This window comes from Leuciscus leuciscus, assembly GCF_965113295.1.
Source record: "Leuciscus leuciscus genome assembly, chromosome: 12".
Classification (NCBI taxonomy): Eukaryota; Metazoa; Chordata; class Actinopteri; order Cypriniformes; family Leuciscidae; genus Leuciscus; species Leuciscus leuciscus.
The window spans coordinates 4738919-4762177 of NC_138736.1; the positions used below are offsets into that span (position 1 = coordinate 4738919).

Below are 23259 nucleotides of genomic sequence, written 5' to 3' on the forward strand. Positions count from 1 at the left end.
GAGAGGAGGAGGAGGAGGAGGAAGAAGAGGAGGAGGAAGAGGAGGAGGAGGAAGAAGAGGAGGAGAAGGGAGGAGGAGGAGAAGAGAGAAGGAGGAGGAAGAAGAGGAGGAGGAGGAGGAAGAGGAAGAGGGGGAGAAAGAGGAGGAGAAGGAAGAGAGGAGGAGGAGGAAAAAGAGGAGGAAGAGGAGAAGGAGGAGGAGGAGGAAGAAGAGGAAGGAGGAGAAAGAGGAGCTCATTACTCATCTGGGTGAACTCACACTCCACTGACCCGCTCATCTGTCAGGCTGTTCTAGCGACAGGAAGTTGACCTGGTCGTATTTTCTGTTTTGTGAGATTAAAGTTGAACAGGATTTTGCTGATTATGGTATAAATGTGTCGGGCGGGTGGGCGTGTGTGTGTGTATGTGTGTGTGTGTGTGTGAGGAGACTCACGTGTGTGCGAGCGAGGCGTGTGATGGGCGGGCCATCGGAAGTAGTAGTTCATCCAGGTACATTTCTGACGACTCTTTTATGAGTATTGTGAATTCAGACATGCTACTTTTGTTACATACTCCTTTTCGCTCTACTATATAGTTGGGAAGTATGTGATTTCGGATACAGTCATAGTCTGATATGTGTAGTGAGAAATAAACCTGTGATAGTCATTCTCTCATTTAGCAGACTCTTTCTCTTGATGTAGGTTCAGTTAAGTCCAGATGCCATCATCAGCAGAGGAACCATTCTGTTCTCAATTAAGTTTGTACCTCCGGGTTCAGAGGGTGAGTGTGAGCAGATGCTTCATGTTTAACACCTTTATATCCACATTTATATGCAGGGCCATTGCTAAAAAGTCATGTGGCCCATTACCAGTTTTTTAACAAGACTCTTTGATATTGGATAATGGTCACATGTCATGCAGGTTAACAAATAAAATATCATTAAAAAGTATTTTAATTATAAAAAAAAATTATTTCATCAGAAACTTATTTTGTGATTATTATTTATATCATATTTTTACATTTACTTTTAACTCTAATTATACACAATGAAGCCAGAAATATATTACTATTGTAATAATACAATTGCACTTTAAATAAAAAAGAAAGAAAGATATTTGATCATTAAATAATTATTTAATTTTACACTACAATACTAATGTCTTAAATATTTCAAACTCTCAAGCTTTTATTTTGGCGTACATTTTTTTGCTGTTTAGTTGAGAACAGGTTTATAACATCTTCTAATCTATATTGGGTTTTTTTATTTTTATTATTAATGTTATGATTTAATTATTAGCTTTTCATCCAATCACAAACCCCTTGTTTGTTAAACCCTGCTGAGATTGGATCCCGCTGGTCTCATTACTGATTGGTCCTGGGACAGTGTTGCCCCCCTGTGGTGTGTTCAGGTACAGCGTGTTTAAAAACCCTTCATGTCAATATCTTGTGTTGTGTGTTCTGTGACTGTAGGAAATGGTCATCCACTGACTGGTGAGCTCCATATATGGTTGAGAGAGATTGTTGGTCTACTTCCCACAAAACGTGGTGCACCCAACACATACGTGAAAAGGTGTGTGTGCACATTCATAACACACTCAGTTCATAAGTGTATGAGTTTATAAGTGTATGAGTTTAGAGTTTATAAGTTTAAATGAAGTAAATTTAGTAGTTTAAAGTTTAAATAAGTTTGATGTTTAAAGTAGTTTGAAATAGATAGATAGACAGATGAGTTTAACTCTCACACACACACACACACACACACACACACACACACACACACACTTATAAACACACACGTACACTCATGCACACACACACACACACACACACACACACACACACACACACACACACACACACACACACACTCTCTTCGTCTAATTTAGAGTGTTTCGTCTAATTTATTTGTTTATTATGTATGAGTGCATGAGTATGGTCTGTGTTTGTCCAGTGTGGTATTACCAGATGAAAGCGGCATCAGTGGCCAGCGGACTCGACTGGTGCGAGCTTCTGTCAGCCCGGTGTTCAACCACACAATGGTATATGACGGGTTTCAGTCCAGTGACCTCGTTCAGGCATGTGCTGAAATAACAGTCTGGAATCCACATCACTCCGACTGTCTGGGTGGAGTACGACTCAGCACAGGCTCTGGTAATACAGATTTGAACATACTTGACAATAAAAGAGATAAAGAGGACCTATTATGCCCTTTTACAAAGTCTTGATTTTGTTTTTGGGCTCTACTAGACTAGGTTTTCATGTTGAATGTTCAAAAAACACCTTATCTTACATATTTTAGGCCTACATTGTTGCAGCTCCTCTCTTCCCAGTCTGTCAGTATCGCTCAGGGGTGTGTTTCCCGTACAATGACGTAACTCTCTGCTTAACTACCATAGTATGATGCATCGCTGAAGAAATCAACTAGCTAGTCACGACTGTTTCCCTAAACCATATTGTCGCAAATTGGTCGTTCAACCACGTTGGTTAATGATCTCACGCAGGTGTTTGGAGTAATAACTTTCTTTAATGAATCTGTTTGAGATTGAATTAATGCTAGATGTTTTGCTATAAATTACGAACATGGCATCTGAGGACTATTTCTCATTTTTCTAGATTTTTCCTAGATTTCCAGATTCAATCATAGGCTCGTTCTTACGTCGTAAAGCACGTTCGCACATGCGCACTCTTCAGAAACGGTGCTTTAAATCTCTTGACAAACTAAAAGACGTAAATGACATTTGTATGTATTCTATATAAACGATACAGATTGTAATGAATGTCAGTTTGCTTATTTTGCTCAAGACAAGGATTTATTAAGTCCACATGTCATGCAAACTAGAAACTCTGCTTCTGACCACAGGTCGAGAGCTGTCGTTCCAAACACACAACTTTGCGATGCTGTTTGCGAATGTTCGTTAGAACGATGCTTTTGGGAAACACCGACTCATTGAACTATGCTGAAAACAACGGAACTTGCAACCATAGTCGGCTAAGATGCTTTTGGGAAACACACCCCTGTTTAGTTCCTGTCTCTATGAAGCCCCTCCTCCTGAAAAGCACAATGTGCTCTGATTGGTCGGCTGGATCAGTGTGTTGTGATTGGTCAACAGCTTTGAGTGTTTTTGGGAAATGCCCTTCCTCTTACCATAACTGCCAGTTTCAACACACTACTAACTAACTTAGCCAGGCCCCGCCCCTTTATTTAGTGTATGCCTTAGGCGGGAATTATTTAAATGTGTAATGTTGTGACGTGTTTGTTCCCGGAAGAAAGACTACAATGGAGGCGTTTCAGAGAGTTCAGAAACAGTGACACTGATATAGAGAATTACTCCCTTTGAGTGACTTTGTGCTTTGCAGAGCTTTTCATGCTCAAACCACAACATTACACACTAAAAAAAAAAAAAATTCCTGAAAATGTAAAAAGGCATATTAGTTCCTCTTTAAGACTGTGTGTTTATGTGTTGCAGGAGTGAGTTACGGTCAGTCAGTTTGCTGGATGGATTCTACCGAAGAAGAGATCAGTGTGTGGTCAAGAGTGATCCAGAGCTCCAGTAGCTGGGTGGACACTAGTCTGCCAATCAGAACCAACTTACAGCTCTGCTCTGACTGAACTTAGTTCAACTTATGCATATTCACCATGTGACATTGGTTGCGAAACAGTTTGAGTAAAGACTGGAATACACTGCACAGCTTTTGCTCAGATTTTTGACCTGATTTGCAGTCTAGACGAGTTGACACTTCCAAAATTCGGAGCCAGTCTGGAGATTGACAGATTTCATCGTGTAGTGTACACAACAGACCCATAGATTTTTAGCTCAGACTAGGATTTCATCCAGTTGGAGGATATCAAACATGTTTTAAACATGTTATAGTGCCTATCCTTTATCTTACCATTTCACCTCCAAATACTGTAGCAATCTGTACAGGACAGACATGAGATCAATCTTCTTTATATAAAGTTCTAGAAAGGGAATGCAAACAATCAAACATTATTTTGCATAGGTAGTGGATTTGTTACAAAACAGTCCTCACGCATTTCGTTGAGTCTGTTGCCAACATATACGATAGTGTTTTTGCAAGAGTTTGTCATGCAGATCTGTGGGAGAAAAATGAGAATTCATTGTAATAACAAATAGTTCAACTAACTTAAACTGCTCTCTTAGGAGAATAGTGGTATTTTCATCTTTTCTTGTAATTATTAATCATTTTCAATTTATAATTTGTAGCTGGTCAGTTTATAAAGTGCTCGTTGCTGGTCAAACCCCAAATGTAATGAAACACTAACTACTGATTAAAACAACACCCTTTTCTTTAATTAAATGTGCATTGCATCAGTTTTCAAGATTATTCAATAATAATCTGTTAGAATCAGTTTATTTTTTTGCTTACATTTTGATGAATTAAAAAGTAAAATGACAGCCATTCTGTATAGTTGTAATATAGGCGTATTATGTAAAATTGTATTTGTTTGCTTCTTTATTAAACTTGGTCTACATTTTTCCACAGTGGTTCAACTCTTCACATGTTTCAAGCATTTCTGCAAAGTTTCTTACCATTTCCAGAGATAGGCATAAATACATGGAAATGTATTTAAAATACAAATACAAAATACTGTGTGAAAAAATTTATTTAAATACAAATACAGTATTTTGTATTTTGAAAATACACAAAATGCATGTGAAATAGGCCATCCAGTGCAGGGATAGGTCACAGTGAATGAAGAAACTACATAGGCCTACTGACTTTACATTCCTAAACTCATCTCTGCCCTTTCTTTCTTTCTTTCTTTCTTTCTTTCTTTCTTTCTTTCTTTCTTTCTTTCTTTCTTTCTTTCTTTCTTTCTTTCTTTCTTTCTTTCGTCAATTACAAATAAACATATGCAAAATAGCAGCCACTTATATACTTATTTCTGGTTACAATGTAGTCTATTACTTGTGGTGAACACTATTAAAAAGTTCATACTGTATGTAAAACTGTGGGAACCTTTTCTGCTATCTAGCAAAGAATATGGATGGGCGATGATATGACCAAAATCTCATATCTTTCTCATAAATTTGACTTCACAGTAACAATACCATGGTTTCAAAAATCTCAATATTTTGATTCCACAGCATAAACTGAATTTCAAACTCTTTTTTTTTTTTTTTTGCAGGTAGTCCAATGCTTTTTAAGTAATTTTATGTTTATTTTATGTAAAGTTTATTTGTTTCTATAAGTTTATTAAAATTAGAAAGTGTATCTAAAATTTAAAATTAGAATTAATTTAGGTTCATTTGACCCTATTTACCCCTTTTTGATTATTATTATTTATGTACAATAAAACTAAAAGCTGAAGATGATTGTGGTGTATCATTCATCAGTGTTTGTTTTTCCACTCCAACGTTCCAATAATTCCTGCCCACTAAAAGCTGCACGGATGAATGTGCTTACCCCACAAACAGGCCCATCTATGCAAACGATTTAGAAAAAGTTCCATCAATTCAAACTTTATATCATCGCTATGAGTGTCATATCACCCAGCCTTAATATGCAGTAATGCTTCATACTATGGCAAGCCGTTTTAACTAATATTAATTTCCAGGATATTTATTGTTGATATCAAGAATTACATTTTTGATATCAACAATTTACTTGTTGATATCTGTAATTATATTTTCACTAGTGAAATGTCACCATAGGCTGCTATTCAAAATCAATTGTTGATATCAAGAATTGATTTCTTACTAGTAAAAATGTGAATTACTGATATCAATAATTCAATTGTCACTAGCTGAAATGTCTATATCAACAATTGAATTGCTACTAGTAAAATTTTTCATTTTTGATATCTGAAAATGTATTTCTGATATCAATATTATTTCAGATATCTTAAATGGCTTTCTTACTAGTAACAATCACATTCATGATATCAGAAATTAACATTGTCACTAGTGAAAATTATGGCAAGCCGTTTTAGCTTAAATTGTACCCAGCGTTACTCGTCGTAATTGCATTTTTACTAGTAAGAATTCAATTAGAGAGCTCTACAATTCAATTCTTACTAGTAGCAATTACAATTAGAGAGCTCTCCAATTCAATTACTACTAGTAAGAATTACAATTACAGAGCTCTCTAATTCAATTCTTACTAGTAAGAATTACAATTACAGAGCTCTCTAATTCAATTCTTACTAGTAACAATTCCAATTAGAGAGCTCTACAAATGAATTTTTACTAGTCATATGTCTCCATTGACTTCCATTCATTTTTAATTAAGGAGCTGTACAATTGAATTGTTACTAGTAAGAATTACAATTAGAGAGCTCTACAATTGAATTGTTACTAGTAAGAATGCAATTGCAGAGCTCTTTAATTCAATTCTTACTAGTAACAATTTAAATAGAGAGCTCTCTAATCCAATTATTACTAGTAACAATTCTAATTAGAGAGCTCTCTAATTCAGTTGTTACTAGTAAGAATGTAATTGCAGAGCTCTTTAATTCAATTACAGAGCTCTGCAATTATACATATCTTTAATTCATATTTTTACTAGTAAAAATTCAATTAGAGAGCTCTGTAATTGCATTCTTACTAGTAAGAATTTAATTAGAGAGCTCTCTAATTGTAATTGTTACTAGTAATAATTGAATTAGAGAGCTCTCTAATTGTAATTCTTACTAGTAACAATTCAATTGTAGAGCTCTCTAATTGTAATTCTTACTAGTAACAATTCAATTGTAGAGCTCTCTAATTGTAATTCTTACTAGTAAGAATTCAATTGTAGAGCTCCGTAATTAAAAATGAATGGAAGTCAATGGAGACATACGACTAGTAAAAATTCATTTGTAGAGCTCTCTAATTGTAATTGTTACTAGTAAGAATTGAATTAGAGAGCTCTGTAATTGTAATTCTTACTAGTAATAATTGAATTAGAGAGCTCTATAATTGTAATTCTTACTAGTAATAATTGAATTGGAGAGCTCTCCAATTGTAATTGCTACTAGTAAGAATTGAATTGTAGAGCTCTCTAATTGAATTCTTACTAGTAAAAATGCAATTACGACGAGTAACGCTGGGTACAATTTAAGCTAAAACGGCTTGCCATAGAAAATTGAATTATTGATATTAAAAATGAACATTGTTAGTAGCAATTCAATTGTTGATATCAAGAATAGACATTTCAACTAGTGACAGTTTAATTCTTGATATCAAAAATGAAGGTTTTTACTAGTAAGAATTGTACTTCTGATATGTGAAATTGGAATTTCAACAAGTAAGAAATCAATTCTTGATATCAACAATGGATTTTGAATGGCAGCCTATGGTGACATTTCACTAGTGAAAATACAATTACAGATATCAATAATTATAGTTTTTACTAGTTGAAATTAAATTGTTGATATCAAGAATTAGCATTTTAACTAGGCTACTGAAAATGTAATTGTGGATATCAAGAATTAGCATTGTTACTAGTGGAAATGTAATTTCTGATATCAATAACTATCATTTTAACTAGTAAAAAATGAATTGTTGATATCAAGAATTATATCCTGGAAATGAATAAAAGTTGAAACGGCTTGCCATACTAAACACAGTTGACAAGCTAGTTGATAAAACTCAACAGCCGGTCAAGACTGATTGGCTTACGCTATTTTCCCATGTGTCTGTGCTCTCTCTTTCATGTTAACTGAAGTGAATAATGCACTAACAAGTAGAATTGATCATGACATTCTCACCTTATAAAAAAGAAAAGACAAAATCGCTGATCCAATGCTGAGCTAGTGAATGTCTCTGTCATGTACCTGAAATACTGCCCATCCCTGCCCATCTCATTTCACTCGTGATTTCGCATATATTTCTCGCTGTTTCACTTCTGGGTGTGTCACTGTGTCTGGAAACTTCAATCATGGCGGAGGAGAGAACGACTGATGGTTAAGTTTACATTGCTTTCTCCTCTGTTTACAGTTACACTTGCATATTCACATATATAAATAACCATCCGATGCTTGTTGTATGTGTTTTATACAGCGAAAACAGCATTTATTTGACGGAAATCTGGAACTGTCGCAGTGATGGTTTGGTTGGCAAAAAAAGGGACGCTGCATTTTATTCAAAGTCCAATAGATATTTACTAAATACGCGTTATTACGACCTCCGAAGTGGGAAGTAGGAAATTTCCGATAATAAACATGCCACGACGAGAATCTTTTGATCCATCTACAAATTTGATGAACTAGGTTTATGTATTCACTCGTCAGCTATTTCTTTTGGATATTGATCTAATCTAGAATCAAGGATATAAAAATTGTCATAGCTCGATAAATATGTGTATGCCTCCAATGGACCTTCATCCTCATGAATACAGTATGGGAGTTGATCTCGTGATTTCATTACCTGTAATGTTTTAACATTAAACCTGCTGTGAAACCTGCAAAGTATGCGATAAAATAAGTTTCTATTCTATTCTTAGCCATAGAAGAGTTGATATAATGCATTGTGTGATCTCTCTGTGTTTTCATCCCCAGATGCCACACCAGTTGGTGGCAGAACAGTTCCTGATTTTGGAAAGATGTATCATGTCAAAGGTGCATTTCTGCCTAATTACACAGTACATCCCAGTACAGGACACTTCTTTTTCAGTATGTTACATGTACCTCTTTTATGTAGGTGAGCTGACTTTGCCTTATTCTGGTGATGGGATAAAGGAACCGTTTGAAGTTTGGTACGACCTTGAGGGAAACAGAAGTCGCATCGACTATCATAATAGTCAGTGATCTTCTCATGATAAATTCACATAAAGTTAAAATCAAAATAGATTATGTATGCAGCTTCTCTTCATTGATGCTCTCTACACAGGTACAGTGCGCACTTTTCTGATTGGAAACGACTTTGATTATGGTGCCATTTATCAGATCACACCAGTTACCACAAGCACTAAAATCCAAGCTATTAAATATTTCCAGCTTAATGGTACAAAGGAGGATCCAATACGTCCACAGGCAGCACTTCCTGATCTGCAGGGCTTTGAAGTATGTACTTCTTAAAGTGACAGTTCACCCAAAATTGAAAAATTCTGTCATCATTTACTTATCCTCATGTCTTTCAAACCTGAATGACTTTCTTCTTTAGAGCAAACCAATGCAACAATAAGGCTGAAATGTGTATAATTTTTTTTTTTTTTTTTTTTTTTTGCAGTTTGAGAAGATGGAGGATTACGGAGGCGTTCAGTGTGAGGTCTGGAAAAAGGTCACACAGGCTGGTCATAAGAAGAACACATATCGTCTGTGGGTCACACGTCCAGAGGGAAAGGATTCCCCAGCCATTCCGTACCACTATGAGATGATGGGCTTCAACACTCTCTTGGAGTCTCATAATGACAAATACATGATCGACTACAGTGACTTCAGTCCTCGAACTGAGTCTGACATTTTCACTCCACCTGGAGGTAATTCAGTGACATGCCTTTGTCCGTTCTTTTGCTCTTACAGACCATTTAACCAAATGTTCACTGAGGTTTTATGTGTCTAGATATGACATATGAGAAATTTCCGGATCCTCCTGAGGAGCATCAAATATTGGCCAACCCCCTTCAAGACTATGTCCACACCTCTCCTGTTAGCCACGCCCACCGTTTGTTTGGCCCCTTTAAGGAGAAGTTTAAACGTCAGTATGAAAGTGAGAAGGAGCACGAGGAGCGCGAGAGCTACTTTGTACATTCTCTTCGGTGAGGAAAAATAAATCCGTGAGAAATCTGTGATCTTTTCTGATTTAAGATGCATATGCTTTTTTTGTTTAAAGCAACAATATGTAATTTCTTTCGCCGCTAGGGGTCGCTAACCTCTTACAATAGCAAAGGCATATGTTGATGACGCATAAGCGGAATCATGGAACTTGCCGTCGTGCTGAAGGATCTAATAATGTTTATGGATGAGTGAATACATTGATGTTTTTAACATGACTGTGGTATGAAGCAGGACGCGATTGCTAATGAGAGACAGATATCAGCGCCACACGCGAGTCCCACGCATATAAAGGAATAAGGACTATTAATCCTACCGAACTAACTTACCCACAAGTGCTGAATAATACTCACACAGGTCAGTTTATTAGACGAAGGAAACTTGTGAGGTAACGCAGCGCTGTTTCACTTGGTCTACACTATCACACTAAACTGCATTTGAGTTTGTTGAAAGTTATAATGTTATTCTATGTGTTAGTTTGTCTGTATGAGACTAGCAGTAAGCTAGATCAACATTAGAATAACATACTGATCATATTCTAACATTTCATCATGTTGAGCCTTATAACATTGATTAGTTTTATGTACATTTGCTCATCTCTACATTTGCGCGTCTCTGTCAAGTGGAAGTTAGTCGCGGACGCTAGCTCTCGGCATCTCGAAAACGCCACGCTGATATTGATCCTCATTTTAGTTCTCCTTTTGTCCCTAAGTCTGCTTGCCATGGTCCATAATGTTTGAACGAAACAACAACAGCGTGAGCGTGCCGCTAGACGTAACGCAGTTGTGCACATCTGTCGCCATGGTTACTATGGTAGTACGAGTGGAAACCAGGGATAACGCGGATATTACGTCATTGACAGGCGACAAGTGAACAGGGAGTCAGGGACGAGCCATTATTTAAAACCGGAATTTCTCTGAAATTAAAATATTTGGGAACTTTTAGGATATTGTAAGTACACATCTGCAGGAAATATATCACACTGTGCAAGTGATTTTTGTATATTTATTACAAAAATCTTACATATTGTAGCTTTAACATCCTCTTCCTCCCCAGGTTTGTGCAATCTGTGAACAGAGCTGGTCTTACATACAGCTGTGGTATCAATGACTTCGCTGATCGGTCAAAGGCAGATATGGCCAGGATGACAGGAGGTTTCATTCCAGATTAGAAAAAGGCTGTTACAAAATAGTCCTTACACATTTCTTGGAGTCTGTTGCCAACATACACTCACCTAAAGGATTATTAGGAACACCATACTAATACTGTGTTTGACCCCCTTTCGCCTTCAGAACTGCCTTAATTCTACGTGGCATTGATTCAACAAGGTGCTGAAAGAATTCTTTAGAAATGTTGGCCCATATTGATAGGATAGCATCTTGCAGTTGATGGAGATATGTGGGATGCACATCCAGGGCACGAAGCTCCCGTTCCACCACATCCCAAAGATGTCACGGAACAGTGAACGAGAGACGAGGATTCAAATGCAGAGGAGATTTATTAAAGGGTAATCCAAAGTCGTGGTCAAAAACAGGCAGGGTTCAATATCCAGACAGGCAGTACAAACTCAAGAAACAGATAGCAGCGGGAAGGAAACACCAGGAACATGTAACTCGGACAACGAACCAGCACAAGACTACAAACACAAGGAGGCTAAATAGGGGATCAAACAAAGGAGGGTAACGAGACAGACAGGTGGGACAAATTAACCAATAATCAGATAACAAGATGGGAGGGGCTAGACAATAGACACGAGCACATGGCCCAAAATAACAAAACACCCATGTGCAGCACAAGACAGGACAGGCATGTGACATTACCCCCTCCCTACGGAGCGGCTACCAGACGCTCCCTAAGACCAGGGCGGGAAGGGAGGGACAGACCAGGGCGGGACGGGGGGGACAGACCAGGGCGGGAAAAGGGGAATGGACCGTTCAGAAGGCCAGGGAGGCACACAAAGTTCGGGAGTCCAGGGCGGAGCAGACAGTCCATCGGGCGGCCAGGGCGGAGACGACAGTCCATCGGGCGGCCAGGGCGGAGGAGACTTTCCCTCGGGCGGCCAGGGCGGAGACTTTCCCTCGGGCGGCCAGGGCGGAGACTTTCCCTCGGGCGGCCAGGGCGGAGACTTTCCCTCGGGCGGCCAGGGCGGAGACTTTCCCTCGGGCGGCCAGGGCGGAGACTTTCCCTCGGGCGGCCAGGGCGGAGACTTTCCCTCGGGCGGCCAGGGCGGAGACTTTCCCTCGGGCGGCCAGGGCGGAGACTTTCCCTCGGGCGGCCAGGGCGGAGACTTTCCCTCGGGCGGCCAGGGCGGAGACTTTCCCTCGGGCGGCCAGGGCGGAGACTTTCCCTCGGGCGGCCAGGGCGGAGACTTTCCCTCGGGCGGCCAGGGCGGAGACTTCCCCTCGGGCGGCCAGGGCGGAGACTTCCCCTCGGGCGGCCAGGGCGGAGACTTCCCCTCGGGCGGCCAGGGCGGTGAAGACCCCTCGGGCGGCCACGGCGGTGAAGACCCCTCGGGCGGCCACGGCGGTGAAGACCCCTCGGGCGGCCATGGCGGCGCAGGCACTGGAACTGGCACCACCGACTCAGGCACTGGAACTGGCACCACCGACTCAGGCACTGGAACTGGCACCACCGACTCAGGCACTGGAACTGGCACCACCGACTCAGGCACTGGAACTGGCACCACCGACTCAGGCACTGGAACTGGCACCACCGACTCAGGCACTGGAACTGGCACCACCGACTCAGGCACTGGAACTGGCACCACCGACTCAGGCACTGGAACTGGCACCACCGACTCAGGCACTGGAACTGGCACCACCGACTCAGGCACTGGAACTGGCACCACCGACTCAGGCACTGGAACTGGCACCACCGACTCAGGCACTGGAACTGGAACAGGCACCACCGACTCAGGCACTGGAACTGGAACAGACACCACCGGCTCAGGAACTGGAACAGACACCACCGGCTCAGGCCCAGGAACTGGAACAGACACCACCGGCTCAGGCCCAGGAACTGGAACAGACACCACCGGCCCAGGAACTGGAACAGACACCACCGGCCCAGGAACTGGAACAGACACCACCGGCTCAGGCCCAGGAACTGGAACAGACACCACCGGCTCAGGCCCAGGAACTGGAACAGACACCACCGGCTCAGGCCCAGGAACTGGAACAGACACCACCGGCTCAGGCCCAGGAACTGGAACAGACACCACCGGCCCAGGAACTGGAACAGACACCACCGGCCCAGGAACTGGAACAGACACCACCGGCTCAGGCCCAGGAACTGGAACAGACACCACCGGCTCAGGCCCAGGAACTGGAACAGACACCACCGGCTCAGGCCCAGGAACTGGAACAGACACCACCGGCCCAGGAACTGGAACAGACACCACCGGCCCAGGAACTGGAACAGACACCACCGGCCCAGGAACTGGAACAGACACCACCGGCTCAGGCTCAGGAACAGACACCATCGGCTCAGGAACAGACACAGGCTCGACGGCGGCCATCTTGTCAGGGGAAACAGGCTCGGCAGGCGTGACGTGAACAAGCTCGGCGGCCATCTTGTCCGAAGACACAGGATCAGCAGGCGTGACGTGAACAGGCTCGGCGGCGGCCATCTTGTCCGAAGACACAGGCTCGGCAGGCGTGACGTGAACAGGCTCGGCAGCGGCCATCTTGTCTGAAGACACAGGCTCGGCAGGCATGACGTGAACAGGCTCGGCGGTGGCCATCTTGTCCAAAGACACAGGCTCAAGAACAGTCTCTGGATCGGCAGACGTCCTGTGCTTCCTCCACGCCTGCAGTACCGCCACTGCATAAAAAAGGAAGACCACTCTCTTGGCCGTGGCAGGACTGATGGTGGGCGACTCCGAGATGATCTCAGGGATGACAGCGGGCTGCTCGAAGGGGACGGCCTCCGGGACGACAGCGGGCTGCTCGGAGGGGACGGCAGCGGGCTGCTCGGAGGGGACGGCAGCGGGCTGCTCGGAGGGGACGGCCTCCGGGACGACAGCGGGCTGCTCGGAGGGGACGGCCTCCGGGTCATTGGGGAGGCAGGAAGTCTTCCAACTCCTCCGCCTCCGGACCACCAGACTCGAGACCACCGGAACTGGGACCACCGGACTCGGGATCACCGGACTCGGGACCACCGGAACTGGGACCACCGGAACTGGAATGGAGGAAGTCTTCCTTCTCCTCCTCCGTTTCGGGGTCACCGGAACTGGGACCACCGGAACTGTCACGGAGGGATTCTTCCTTCCTCTCCTCCGTTTCGGGACCAGCGGTGAAGGCTTGCCTTTCTGCTGACCGCCATCTGCCATGGTCCTCTCCTCCTCCATAGTCCTTTGAACACACCTGGCGAAATATTCAAACAAGGAAATTGAAGACCCCTTATCCTCGCCAGAAAAAATTTCACTCCGCTGAATCCACATATTTGGCTGGTTCGTTCTGTCACGGAACAGTGAACGAGAGACGAGGATTCAAATGCAGAGGAGATTTATTAAAGGGTAATCCAAAGTCGTGGTCAAAAACAGGCAGGGTTCAATATCCAGACAGGCAGTACAAACTCAAGAAACAGATAGCAGCGGGAAGGAAACACCAGGAACATGTAACTCGGACAACGAACCAGCACAAGACTACAAACACAAGGAGGCTAAATAGGGGAACAAACAAAGGAGGGTAACGAGACAGACAGGTGGGACAAATTAACCAATAATCAGATAACAAGATGGGAGGGGCTAGACAATAGACACGAGCACATGGCCCAAAATAACAAAACACCCATGTGCAGCACAAGACAGGACAGGCATGTGACAAAAGATACTCTATTGGGTTGAGATCTGGTGACTATGGGGGCCATTTTAGTACAGTGAACTCATTGTCATGTTCAAGAAACCAATTTGAAATGATTCGAGCTTTGTGACATGGTGCATTATCCTGCTGGAAGTAGCCATCAGAGGATGGGTACATGGTGGTCATAAAGCGATGGACATGGTCAGAAACAATGCTCAGGTAGGCCGTGGCATTTAAACGATGCCCAATTGGCACTAAGGGGCCTAAAGTGTGCCAAGAAAACATCCCCCACACCATTACACCACCACCACCAGCCTGCACAGTGGTAACAAGGCTTGATGGATCCATGTTCTCATTCTGTTTACGCTAAATTCTGACTCTACCATCTGAATGTCTCAACAGAAATCGAGACTCATCAGACCAGGCAACATTTTTCCAGTCTTCAACTGTCCAATTTTGGTGAGCTTGTGCAAATTGTAGCCTCTTTTTCCTATTTGTAGTGGAGATGAGTGGTACCCGGTGGGGTCTTCTGCTGTTGTAGCCCATCCGCCTCAAGGTTGTGCGTGTTGTGGCTTCACAAATGCTTTGCTGCATACCTCGGTTGTAACGAGTGGTTATTTCAGTCATCGTTGCTCTTCTATCAGCTTGAATCAGTCGGCCCATTCTCCTCTGACCTCTAGCATCAACAAGGCATTTTCGCCCACAGGACTGCTGCATACTGGATGTTTTTCCCTTTTCACACCATTCTTTGTAAACCCTAGAAATGGTTGTGCGTGAAAATCCCAGTAACTGAGCAGATTGTGAAATACTCAGACCGGCCGTCTGGCACCAACAACCATGCCACGCTCAAAATTGCTTAAATCACCTTTCCTTCCCATTCTGACATTCAGTTTGGAGTTCAGGAGATTGTCTTGACCAGGACCACACCCCTAAATGCATTGAAGCAACTGCCATGTGATTGGTTGATTAGATAATTGCATTAATGAGAAATTGAACAGGTGTTCCTAATAATCCTTTAGGTGAGTGTATGATACAGTATGATAAACTTTCTCAGATTAATGTTTTTGCAAGAGTTTGTCATTAAAAACTAAAGGTAAATTTTTTTTTGAAATCATTGTTTTAAGTAGTTCAAGTTACTTAAACTGTCCTCTGATGAGAATAGTGGTAATTTAATATTTTTCTAAATCATCATCATAATTACATTTGATTTAATTGAGTATCTGCATCTTCAAGCTATTTTGGCAAAATGTATAATTTTCAGTTTATGGTTTGTAGCTGGTTTTCTGTGTATAAAGTGTTGATGGTGACATTGCTTATCGAATCCCAAATATAATTAAATACTAATGAGTTTTGTCTTTGATTAAATGTACATAACATCAGTTCTGACCAAAGATTTTGTATCAAATCAATAAGTAAACTTTTGTCAGACTATTCAAAAATGTGTTTACTAAAACCAGTGTTTACTTTTACTTAAATTAGGCAGATTTTTTTTTTTTAACTCTGTATGGCATGACTTTTTGTTTTTTGGGGAAAAAAATCTTTCACCCCATTTTTTGGGAGCTTGGGGGTCCCTGATAATATATCCATCATAAAATGCAAAAACATTGACAATTGATCCGTTCATGTCATGTCAGAAAGATTGTAATTACGAGTTGAATGCACATGAACGTCACCACAAAATCGTAATTACGAGTGTGAAGCAATGGTGGAAGAAAATAGTTTTCAATCATGATACGTAAATTTAATTCTGAATTCCGACAGTACAATTTAGTTTGTGTACATATTATGTGTACTGTTAATGAAGAAGAGAGATAAAGTTTGCCAGAAAACACTACTCATTTAGCCAGTTTATGAGCTGATAGGCATGAGTGACCAAACTACATATCCCATCATTCTCTGTGGCAGTATAATACTACTAATAATACTAATAACAACAACAATAATGAAACATAAATGATGACACATAATGCGCATTCTTTGAGTTTTCCGAACTTGTAAAAACAAACTTCCCAGGAGAACTTGAATGCACCATATGGTCCTCCTAACCCTATGATATTGCCTGAACAAAAGCGGTCTAACTGCACAGTGTTGCCCTGAGGCAACAAACAAAAAAACACAGTTTTAGTATATAAATAAAAACAAAATAAATACTCATTTACATACTGATGCACATGCACATATTTTTTAATATAAAGTTATTTTTAACTTAAACATGTTAAAAAGTGATATGTATCTTACTAATTGGTGGCACTGTGTACCATGTGGCTTTGCTTCATTAAAGGACTGCTCCACCCCCAAACAAAAGGTCACACCCACTTCGGACCCTCATTTCATTGAACAGACATGTCAGGGGATATTATATATTTAAAAAAAATTATTAAAATTAAAGGGGCGGTGTGAGGTCCAAAAAGGTAGTTTGTTGCCTGAGGGCAACACCATGCCATAGAGGGTTAAAATAAATAAAAATGAAAATAAAAATTTAATAAATCAAGTTTTTGGATTTATTTCACAATATGGAAGAAAATATCTGTTACGGCTTCCGTTTGATTGCTACTTTAACGCTTGAGGTTTTGAAGGTTTGAAAGGGTTAAAAATGTTGTAAAATTAAACGTCAGTATGCAAGCGCAAGATCTAATTTGTACATAGGCTTACTCTTCGGTGTGGAAAAACAAAAACCGGTATATTTAGTGATGTAAAATGACATCGTAAAAATAGACATCTATTATTTACATAATCGATTAAATAAGCAATACTGTATGAGTGCCTATGCTATATTGTGAATATATAGTCATGGCTAAAAACATTTGGAATGACAATGGTAATCCCTCATGTATGTCTTTCAGCAGATCAATTATAGTAATTAATATTCATAATTATAGCTGCTTCTAGCACTGTATGTGTGCTGATCTGCTGACAAAGATATTTCAATCAAAATAACAACCAAAAAGAAGTCGTCTTAAACAAAATGTTCATAGTTGTACAACAATAAACAGCTTTTCCAGCGAAAAGCAGTGGAATTTTTAGGGCCTTTTTTTTTTTATTCTTTTTTTTTTACAAGTAGTACTAGTAAGCAGTCTTTGAACTTACCTTATTTTTACATCCTCTTCCTCCCCAGGCTCGTGCACTCTTCAAACAGAGCCGGTCTTACATTCAGTCTCGGTATCAATGACTTCGCCGATTGGTCAAAGGCAGAGAAGGCCAGGATGAGAGGACGTTTACGTGTTGCGGAATAGAGAAAGGTTGTTACAAAGCCCTCACACATTTCTTTTGAGTATGCCAATGTATGTATTATCAAGTAGCTCAACTAACTTAAACTGTCCTCTGATGAGAAAAGTGTTTTCATCTTTTCAGGGCTGCAAAAATTAATCGATATTGTTAATAATCGGTGACGGATCGATTATTGCACGGAAAGCATCCTCCAGTCACGTCACTTTAAAGCAGTGAATAACGCATTTCTATGAACAATACATATCATAAACATCAAAAACACAGAATTAGCTGCTGTTGGAAAAGTGCACATCCCGTGGGGTCATAAACATAATGCCTATTGCCTAATAATGACATAATGACTGTAGTGTTGGCCTACTACTATTAATATGTTTATGAGTGAGCGTGTGTTTAGTCTGGGCTTTTTTCAGTTTTTTTTTTTTTTGCACAAAGTATAGCATAGCCTACATTATAGATATATAATTTATTATATTTGCTTTCATAGCCTTCAATTTATTGTTTTGAGGACAACATTGGGCAAGATGTGGAATAACTTTTTGAAATTAAAATAGCTTTTTTATTTATTTTTTTATTTGAAGACACAATAAACAGATTAATCAATGATCAAAATTGTTCAAAAATGATCAATTGTTAAATGCTGCCCTACATCTTTTGCATCTTTTAAACAAAGTGCCTTTGTTTAAATAAAGTGTCTTCATTTTTAACTTATTTTGCAAAATGTATCATTTTCAATGTATGGCTTGCTTGACATTTTTGGTCAACCCGAAATGTAATAAAATACTAATAACTAAACAACACTATGCAATAAATAAGTTCTGAAATTGATAACCTTTTGTGTCAGAATTTTTCAATATTTTGTTTTAAAACCAGTGTTTATTTTTTACTTACATTAGTATGAATAAAACAATTAGACACCATTATAATTGTAATATATTATTTAACATTTTATTACATTTATTTTCTTTTTGTATTTAACTTGATCTACATTTTTCCCACTGTGCCAGTAGCTCATCTCATGTTTCAAGTAAGTTAATATCTTTTTCACAGTTCAATTTCTTCCTCTAAATTGTTCCTTAATCCTGCCTAATTATACCCTAATACATATTCTTTCTTGTTTTATGACTCCATCTACCATTTAATTGCCTTTAATATCCCATCATGTAGCCATACCCACAAAAAGTTGATCATATTTAGAATTATAAAGTTTATGTAGTATTAATTTTTCCCCAAAATAATGGTCTTGCAGTGAACTCTTTTCCTTATACAGGTGAAAACTGAAGCAAATAACCTCTACCCATTGCCTATGAAATAGCTAATATTTCAGCTGCAAACACAATAAACATGATCCATCTACATATATACATTTGAACATGTTGAATTTTTTTTTACGGTGATGACATCAATCTCATAAATAGCTAAAGAGTATATAAATAGTTTAATCTACTATTTACATACACATTAGCTATTTATTTAGAAGATTGATCTATGTTATCACTGTAAATCAATGTTCAACACACTGAACTCCAGCCCATTGTAAACAGTGCTTTATATAACACACTTTTTTCCCCCTACAAATTAAAAACACTCAAACAACCACTGAAGAGCTGGCCAATCTTCAATTTGAGCCTATATTCCAGTAGTTTAAAGTTAATTTAATTCTTCTAACGTCTAATTGTTTTTTTTTTACATATATCTTAACCAATAATTGAGGAATGAGTGTAGCCTACCTTTAAAAGCACCGGCACATTCAAAGTACATTTTCCTCGGGGTGAAAGATGGACTGATTCCAGGCGTCCCTCGGCGATCACCCCCGCAGTCTCTACCGATGGGTATCAAACACAGACCTTGACCCAGTTCAGTAAATATTTGTCCACCCCCGATGAACCCTCATGTCATAGCCTATATGACGTGAATCCAGTCCCTCCTTCGTGTGTTTATATTGCGAACTTCTGTTCTCCACGAACACTCGTTAGACGTTTTCAGACGGACGAAAGCTTATTTTCCATCTGCACTATGTGGCGTCTTCTCGCTGGGTTCGTGCTTCTGCTCTGTGCTGCAGGTAAAGAGAAAAGAACAGGAAGAAAACATGATAATATGACACATTTCCTGTGATGTTTTGAACACTAAACGTGTTGAAAAGTTGATTCAGTGAATTTTGATCTCTCTCTGTTTTCATCCCCAGATGCCACACCAGTTGGTGGCAGAACACTTCCTGATTTTGGAAAGATGTATCATGTCAAAGGTGCGTTTCTGCCTAATTACACAGTACATCCCAGTACAGGACACTTCTTTTTCAGTATGTTACATGTAGCTCTTTTATGTAGGTGAGCTGACTTTGCCTTATTCTGGTGATGGGATAAAGGAATCGTTTGAAGTTTGGTACGACCTTGAGGGAAACAGAAGTCGCATCGACTATCATAATAGTCAGTGATCTTCTCATGATAAAGTCACATAATGTTAAAATCGAAATAGATTATGTATGCAGCCTCTCTTCATTGATGCTCTCTACACAGGTACAGTGCGCACTTTTATGATTGGAGACGACTTTGATTATGGTGCCATTTATCAGATCACACCAGTTACCACTGACACGGAAATCCAAGCTATTAAATATTTCCAGCTTAATGGTACAAAGGAGGATCCAATACGTCCACAGCCAGCACTGCCTGATCTGCAGGGCTTTGAAGTATGTACTATAGAACACAAAAGTTATTTAGAAAAATGTCTCAGAGGCCGTTTACACGACACCATTCTCAACGAAAACCTTTTCATGCGTTTTGGCCATTCATTTACATGGCAATAGTGTTTTGGGGGGTTTCAAAGTGCGAGATTCTGTGTAAACAACAAAAATATTAATTTGTGAAAACAGTGACATCATGCGCATGTGCATTACGTGTTCAGTGACATCGCCAACTACTGGCCAGGCAGCAGAATACAGCGATTTAGGTAGTTTTTGCGGATCCTTGTGAACGGGATCGTTTTGACAACGTCTGTTCAATTAAATTCAATTAACATTTATTTGTATAGCGCATTTCACAATGCATATTGTTTCAAAGCAGCTTTACAGAAAATGCATGTCTACAATTTAGAGTGATCTGTTATCAGAGGTGACTGTCCAAGTTATTTATTTCAGAAATGTACATCTACAAATCACACAGTTAGCTAATAATGTATTCATTTAAACAATGTATTAATTTAAGGCAGAAACAATGAGCTCATTGAAGTAATGAATAGGCCTACATGTTTGTTAACAAATGATTAGGATACATTGAAAAATGTAGCATTGATGCATGTTGATTCAGTGCTTGCTTCATCTGAAGTCCTCGCAGGAGTTGGAGTCGTCTCTTCACAGGTGTTATGATCATCTGAAGTCTTCATAAGAGGTTGGATCCAAACTGGAGCTGACATACTCTCTTTACTTTAAGCAAAGATAATTATGTGCATTTCATCTGATATAACTGGAGTATAAGGTTATGAGATGCATTATATGCGTGAGATGCGTCTTTAGTCTAGATTTAAACAGGGAGAGCGAGTCTGAGGCCCGAACATTATCAGGAAGAATTTCCAGAGTTTAGGAGCCAATTGTGAAAATGCTCTCCCTCCCTTAGTGGACTAAGATATCCTATACCACCAGAAGCCCTGAGTTCTGTGATCTTCAAGAGCGTGATGGATTGTAGGGCGATAGAAGATCAATTGAAAAATCCTTTTTCCGTTTTTAGTACATCGTTGATGTGTAAACAGCCCCTCAGTGTTGTTGTTTTTTGTCCGAATGATGAAAGTCAATGGGGTCCAATGTTGTTTTAGACTCCACTGACTTTCATTGTCAACATAATCCAAAATGTCTTGTGCTATGTAGAAGAAAGTCAAACAGGTTTAGAAAGATATGAACAACATTAAATCCCATATATTCAAATAACTGTAATGCAAACCAACAATGAGAATGAAATTTGTATAAAATCATTGTTTTGCAGTTTGAGAAGATGGAGGATCACGCAGGCGTTCAGTGTGAGGTCTGGAAAAAGGTCACACAGGCTGGTCATAAGAAGAACACATATCGTCTGTGGGTCACACGTCCAGAGGGAAAGGATTCCCCAGCCGTCCCGTACCACTATGAGATGATGGGCTTCAACACTCTCTTGGAGTCTCACAATGACAAATACATGATTGACTACAGCGACTTCAGTCCTCGAACTGAGTCCGACATTTTCACTCCACCTGGAGGTAACTGGAGAACACACATTCAGTGACATGCCTTTGTCCATCTCTTTTACTCTCACAGACCATCTAATCAAATGCTCACTGAGGTTTTATGTGTCTAGATATGACATATGAGAAGTTTCCGGATCCTCCTGAGGAGCATCAAATATTGGCCAACCCCCTTCAAGACTATATCCACACCTCTCCTGTTAGCCACGCCCACCGTTTGTTTGGCCCCTTTAAGGAGAAGTTAGGACGTCAGTATGAAAGTGAGAAGGAGCACGAGGAGCGTGAGAGCTACTTTTTACATACTCTTCGGTGAGGAAAAACAAATCCGTGAGAAATCTGTGATCTTGTCTGATTTAAGATGCATTTGCTTTTTTTGTTTAACATCCTCTTCCTCCTCAGGCATGTGCACTCTTCAAACAGAGCCGGTCTTACATACAGTCTCGGTATCAACCACTTCGCTGATCGGTCAAAGGCAGAGATGGCCAGGATGACAGGAGGTTTATTAATTCCAGATAAGAAAAAGGCTGTTACAAAATAGTCCTTACACATTTCTTTGTCTGTTGCCAACATATGATACAGTATGATAAACTTTCTCAGATTAAGTGCTTTTGCAAGAGTTTGTCATTAAAATGTAAAGGTTAAAAAGATCTGTTGCGGCTTGTGTTTCATTGCTACTTTAACTCTTGAGGTTTTGAAGGTTTGAAAGTGTTAGAAATGTTGTAAAATCAATTCAAATTATTCGGATATTCATTTTAAGTAAATATGTCATTGATGTGTAAACGACTGAGTTGGACTGTGTCCCAACAGTCCTCAATTAGCATATTGATGAATGTCTTGCATCAGATAGGCATTAGAATAGTGATGATGAAGGCCACTGTCCCACTTTTAATTTATATGTACACATTTAAAGGTATTTCTGAAGTACTAGGGCAGTAAAGAGATCTACCCATATTCACCCAATCCACAAAAGTCAATCAGGTTTGGAACGACATGAGGGTGAGAAAATGATGAAAATGTTTATTTCTCTGTGTTTACATAGGCTATGTCTGCAGGTTTTCCACCAAAGCTCTGCCATGGGTTAAGAAGGAAAATATAAATTTTACTTAAATCTATACAAGTAAATCTATTCACATATTGGCCTATATCGGAAGAACTCAGTCTTAAGAAGAATGGGGAGACCACAAAGCGCAACTGTTTGCTTGACAATAACAACCTGTGTATTTTATCAAAAAAGGAGAGAAAATAACAGATTCGCTTTATTAATAAACCACTCTGTGACAGATGGCTTTAGTTAAACTTATGACTTATGAGTGGGTGGTGGTGGCGC

General features: G+C 40.0%; 3 protein-coding genes across 4 annotated transcripts in view; all 3 read left to right on the forward strand.

Moving 5' to 3' along the window:
- The window catches only part of sytl1 (synaptotagmin-like 1), a 13703-nt gene extending 9224 nt beyond the window's left edge, over nucleotides 1-4479 (forward strand). The window contains exons 11-15 of the mRNA XM_082185546.1: nucleotides 574-580; nucleotides 680-758; nucleotides 1449-1548; nucleotides 1930-2129; nucleotides 3446-4479. Of these exons, the coding sequence (XP_082041672.1) occupies nucleotides 574-580; nucleotides 680-758; nucleotides 1449-1548; nucleotides 1930-2129; nucleotides 3446-3588 (529 nt within the window). The 3' untranslated portion in view covers nucleotides 3589-4479. The remainder of the gene's footprint in view (nucleotides 1-573; nucleotides 581-679; nucleotides 759-1448; nucleotides 1549-1929; nucleotides 2130-3445) is intronic.
- Nucleotides 4480-7767: 3288 nt separating this feature from the next.
- Nucleotides 7768-18554, forward strand: LOC309510955 (counting factor associated protein D). Of its 2 annotated transcripts, XM_082185977.1 has the most exons (8): nucleotides 7769-7887; nucleotides 8482-8541; nucleotides 8624-8722; nucleotides 8813-8985; nucleotides 9152-9401; nucleotides 9485-9680; nucleotides 17614-17737; nucleotides 17850-18552. In XM_082185977.1, the coding sequence occupies exons 1-7, from the start codon at nucleotides 7863-7865 to the stop codon at nucleotides 17729-17731; spliced, it is 921 nt and encodes a 306-aa protein (XP_082042103.1). In that variant the 5' UTR covers nucleotides 7769-7862; the 3' UTR covers nucleotides 17732-17737; nucleotides 17850-18552. The 2 variants fall into 2 exon arrangements, with proteins under 2 accessions (XP_082042104.1, XP_082042103.1); XM_082185978.1 differs by having other exon boundaries at nucleotides 7768-7887; nucleotides 17614-18554.
- Nucleotides 18555-19630: 1076 nt separating this feature from the next.
- LOC309510948 (counting factor associated protein D-like) lies at nucleotides 19631-22579 on the forward strand. Its single transcript, XM_082185965.1, has 7 exons — nucleotides 19631-19785; nucleotides 19909-19968; nucleotides 20051-20149; nucleotides 20240-20412; nucleotides 21698-21947; nucleotides 22046-22241; nucleotides 22332-22579. The coding sequence occupies exons 1-7, from the start codon at nucleotides 19740-19742 to the stop codon at nucleotides 22468-22470; spliced, it is 963 nt and encodes a 320-aa protein (XP_082042091.1). The 5' UTR covers nucleotides 19631-19739; the 3' UTR covers nucleotides 22471-22579.
- The last annotated feature ends 680 nt before the right edge of the window (nucleotides 22580-23259 follow it).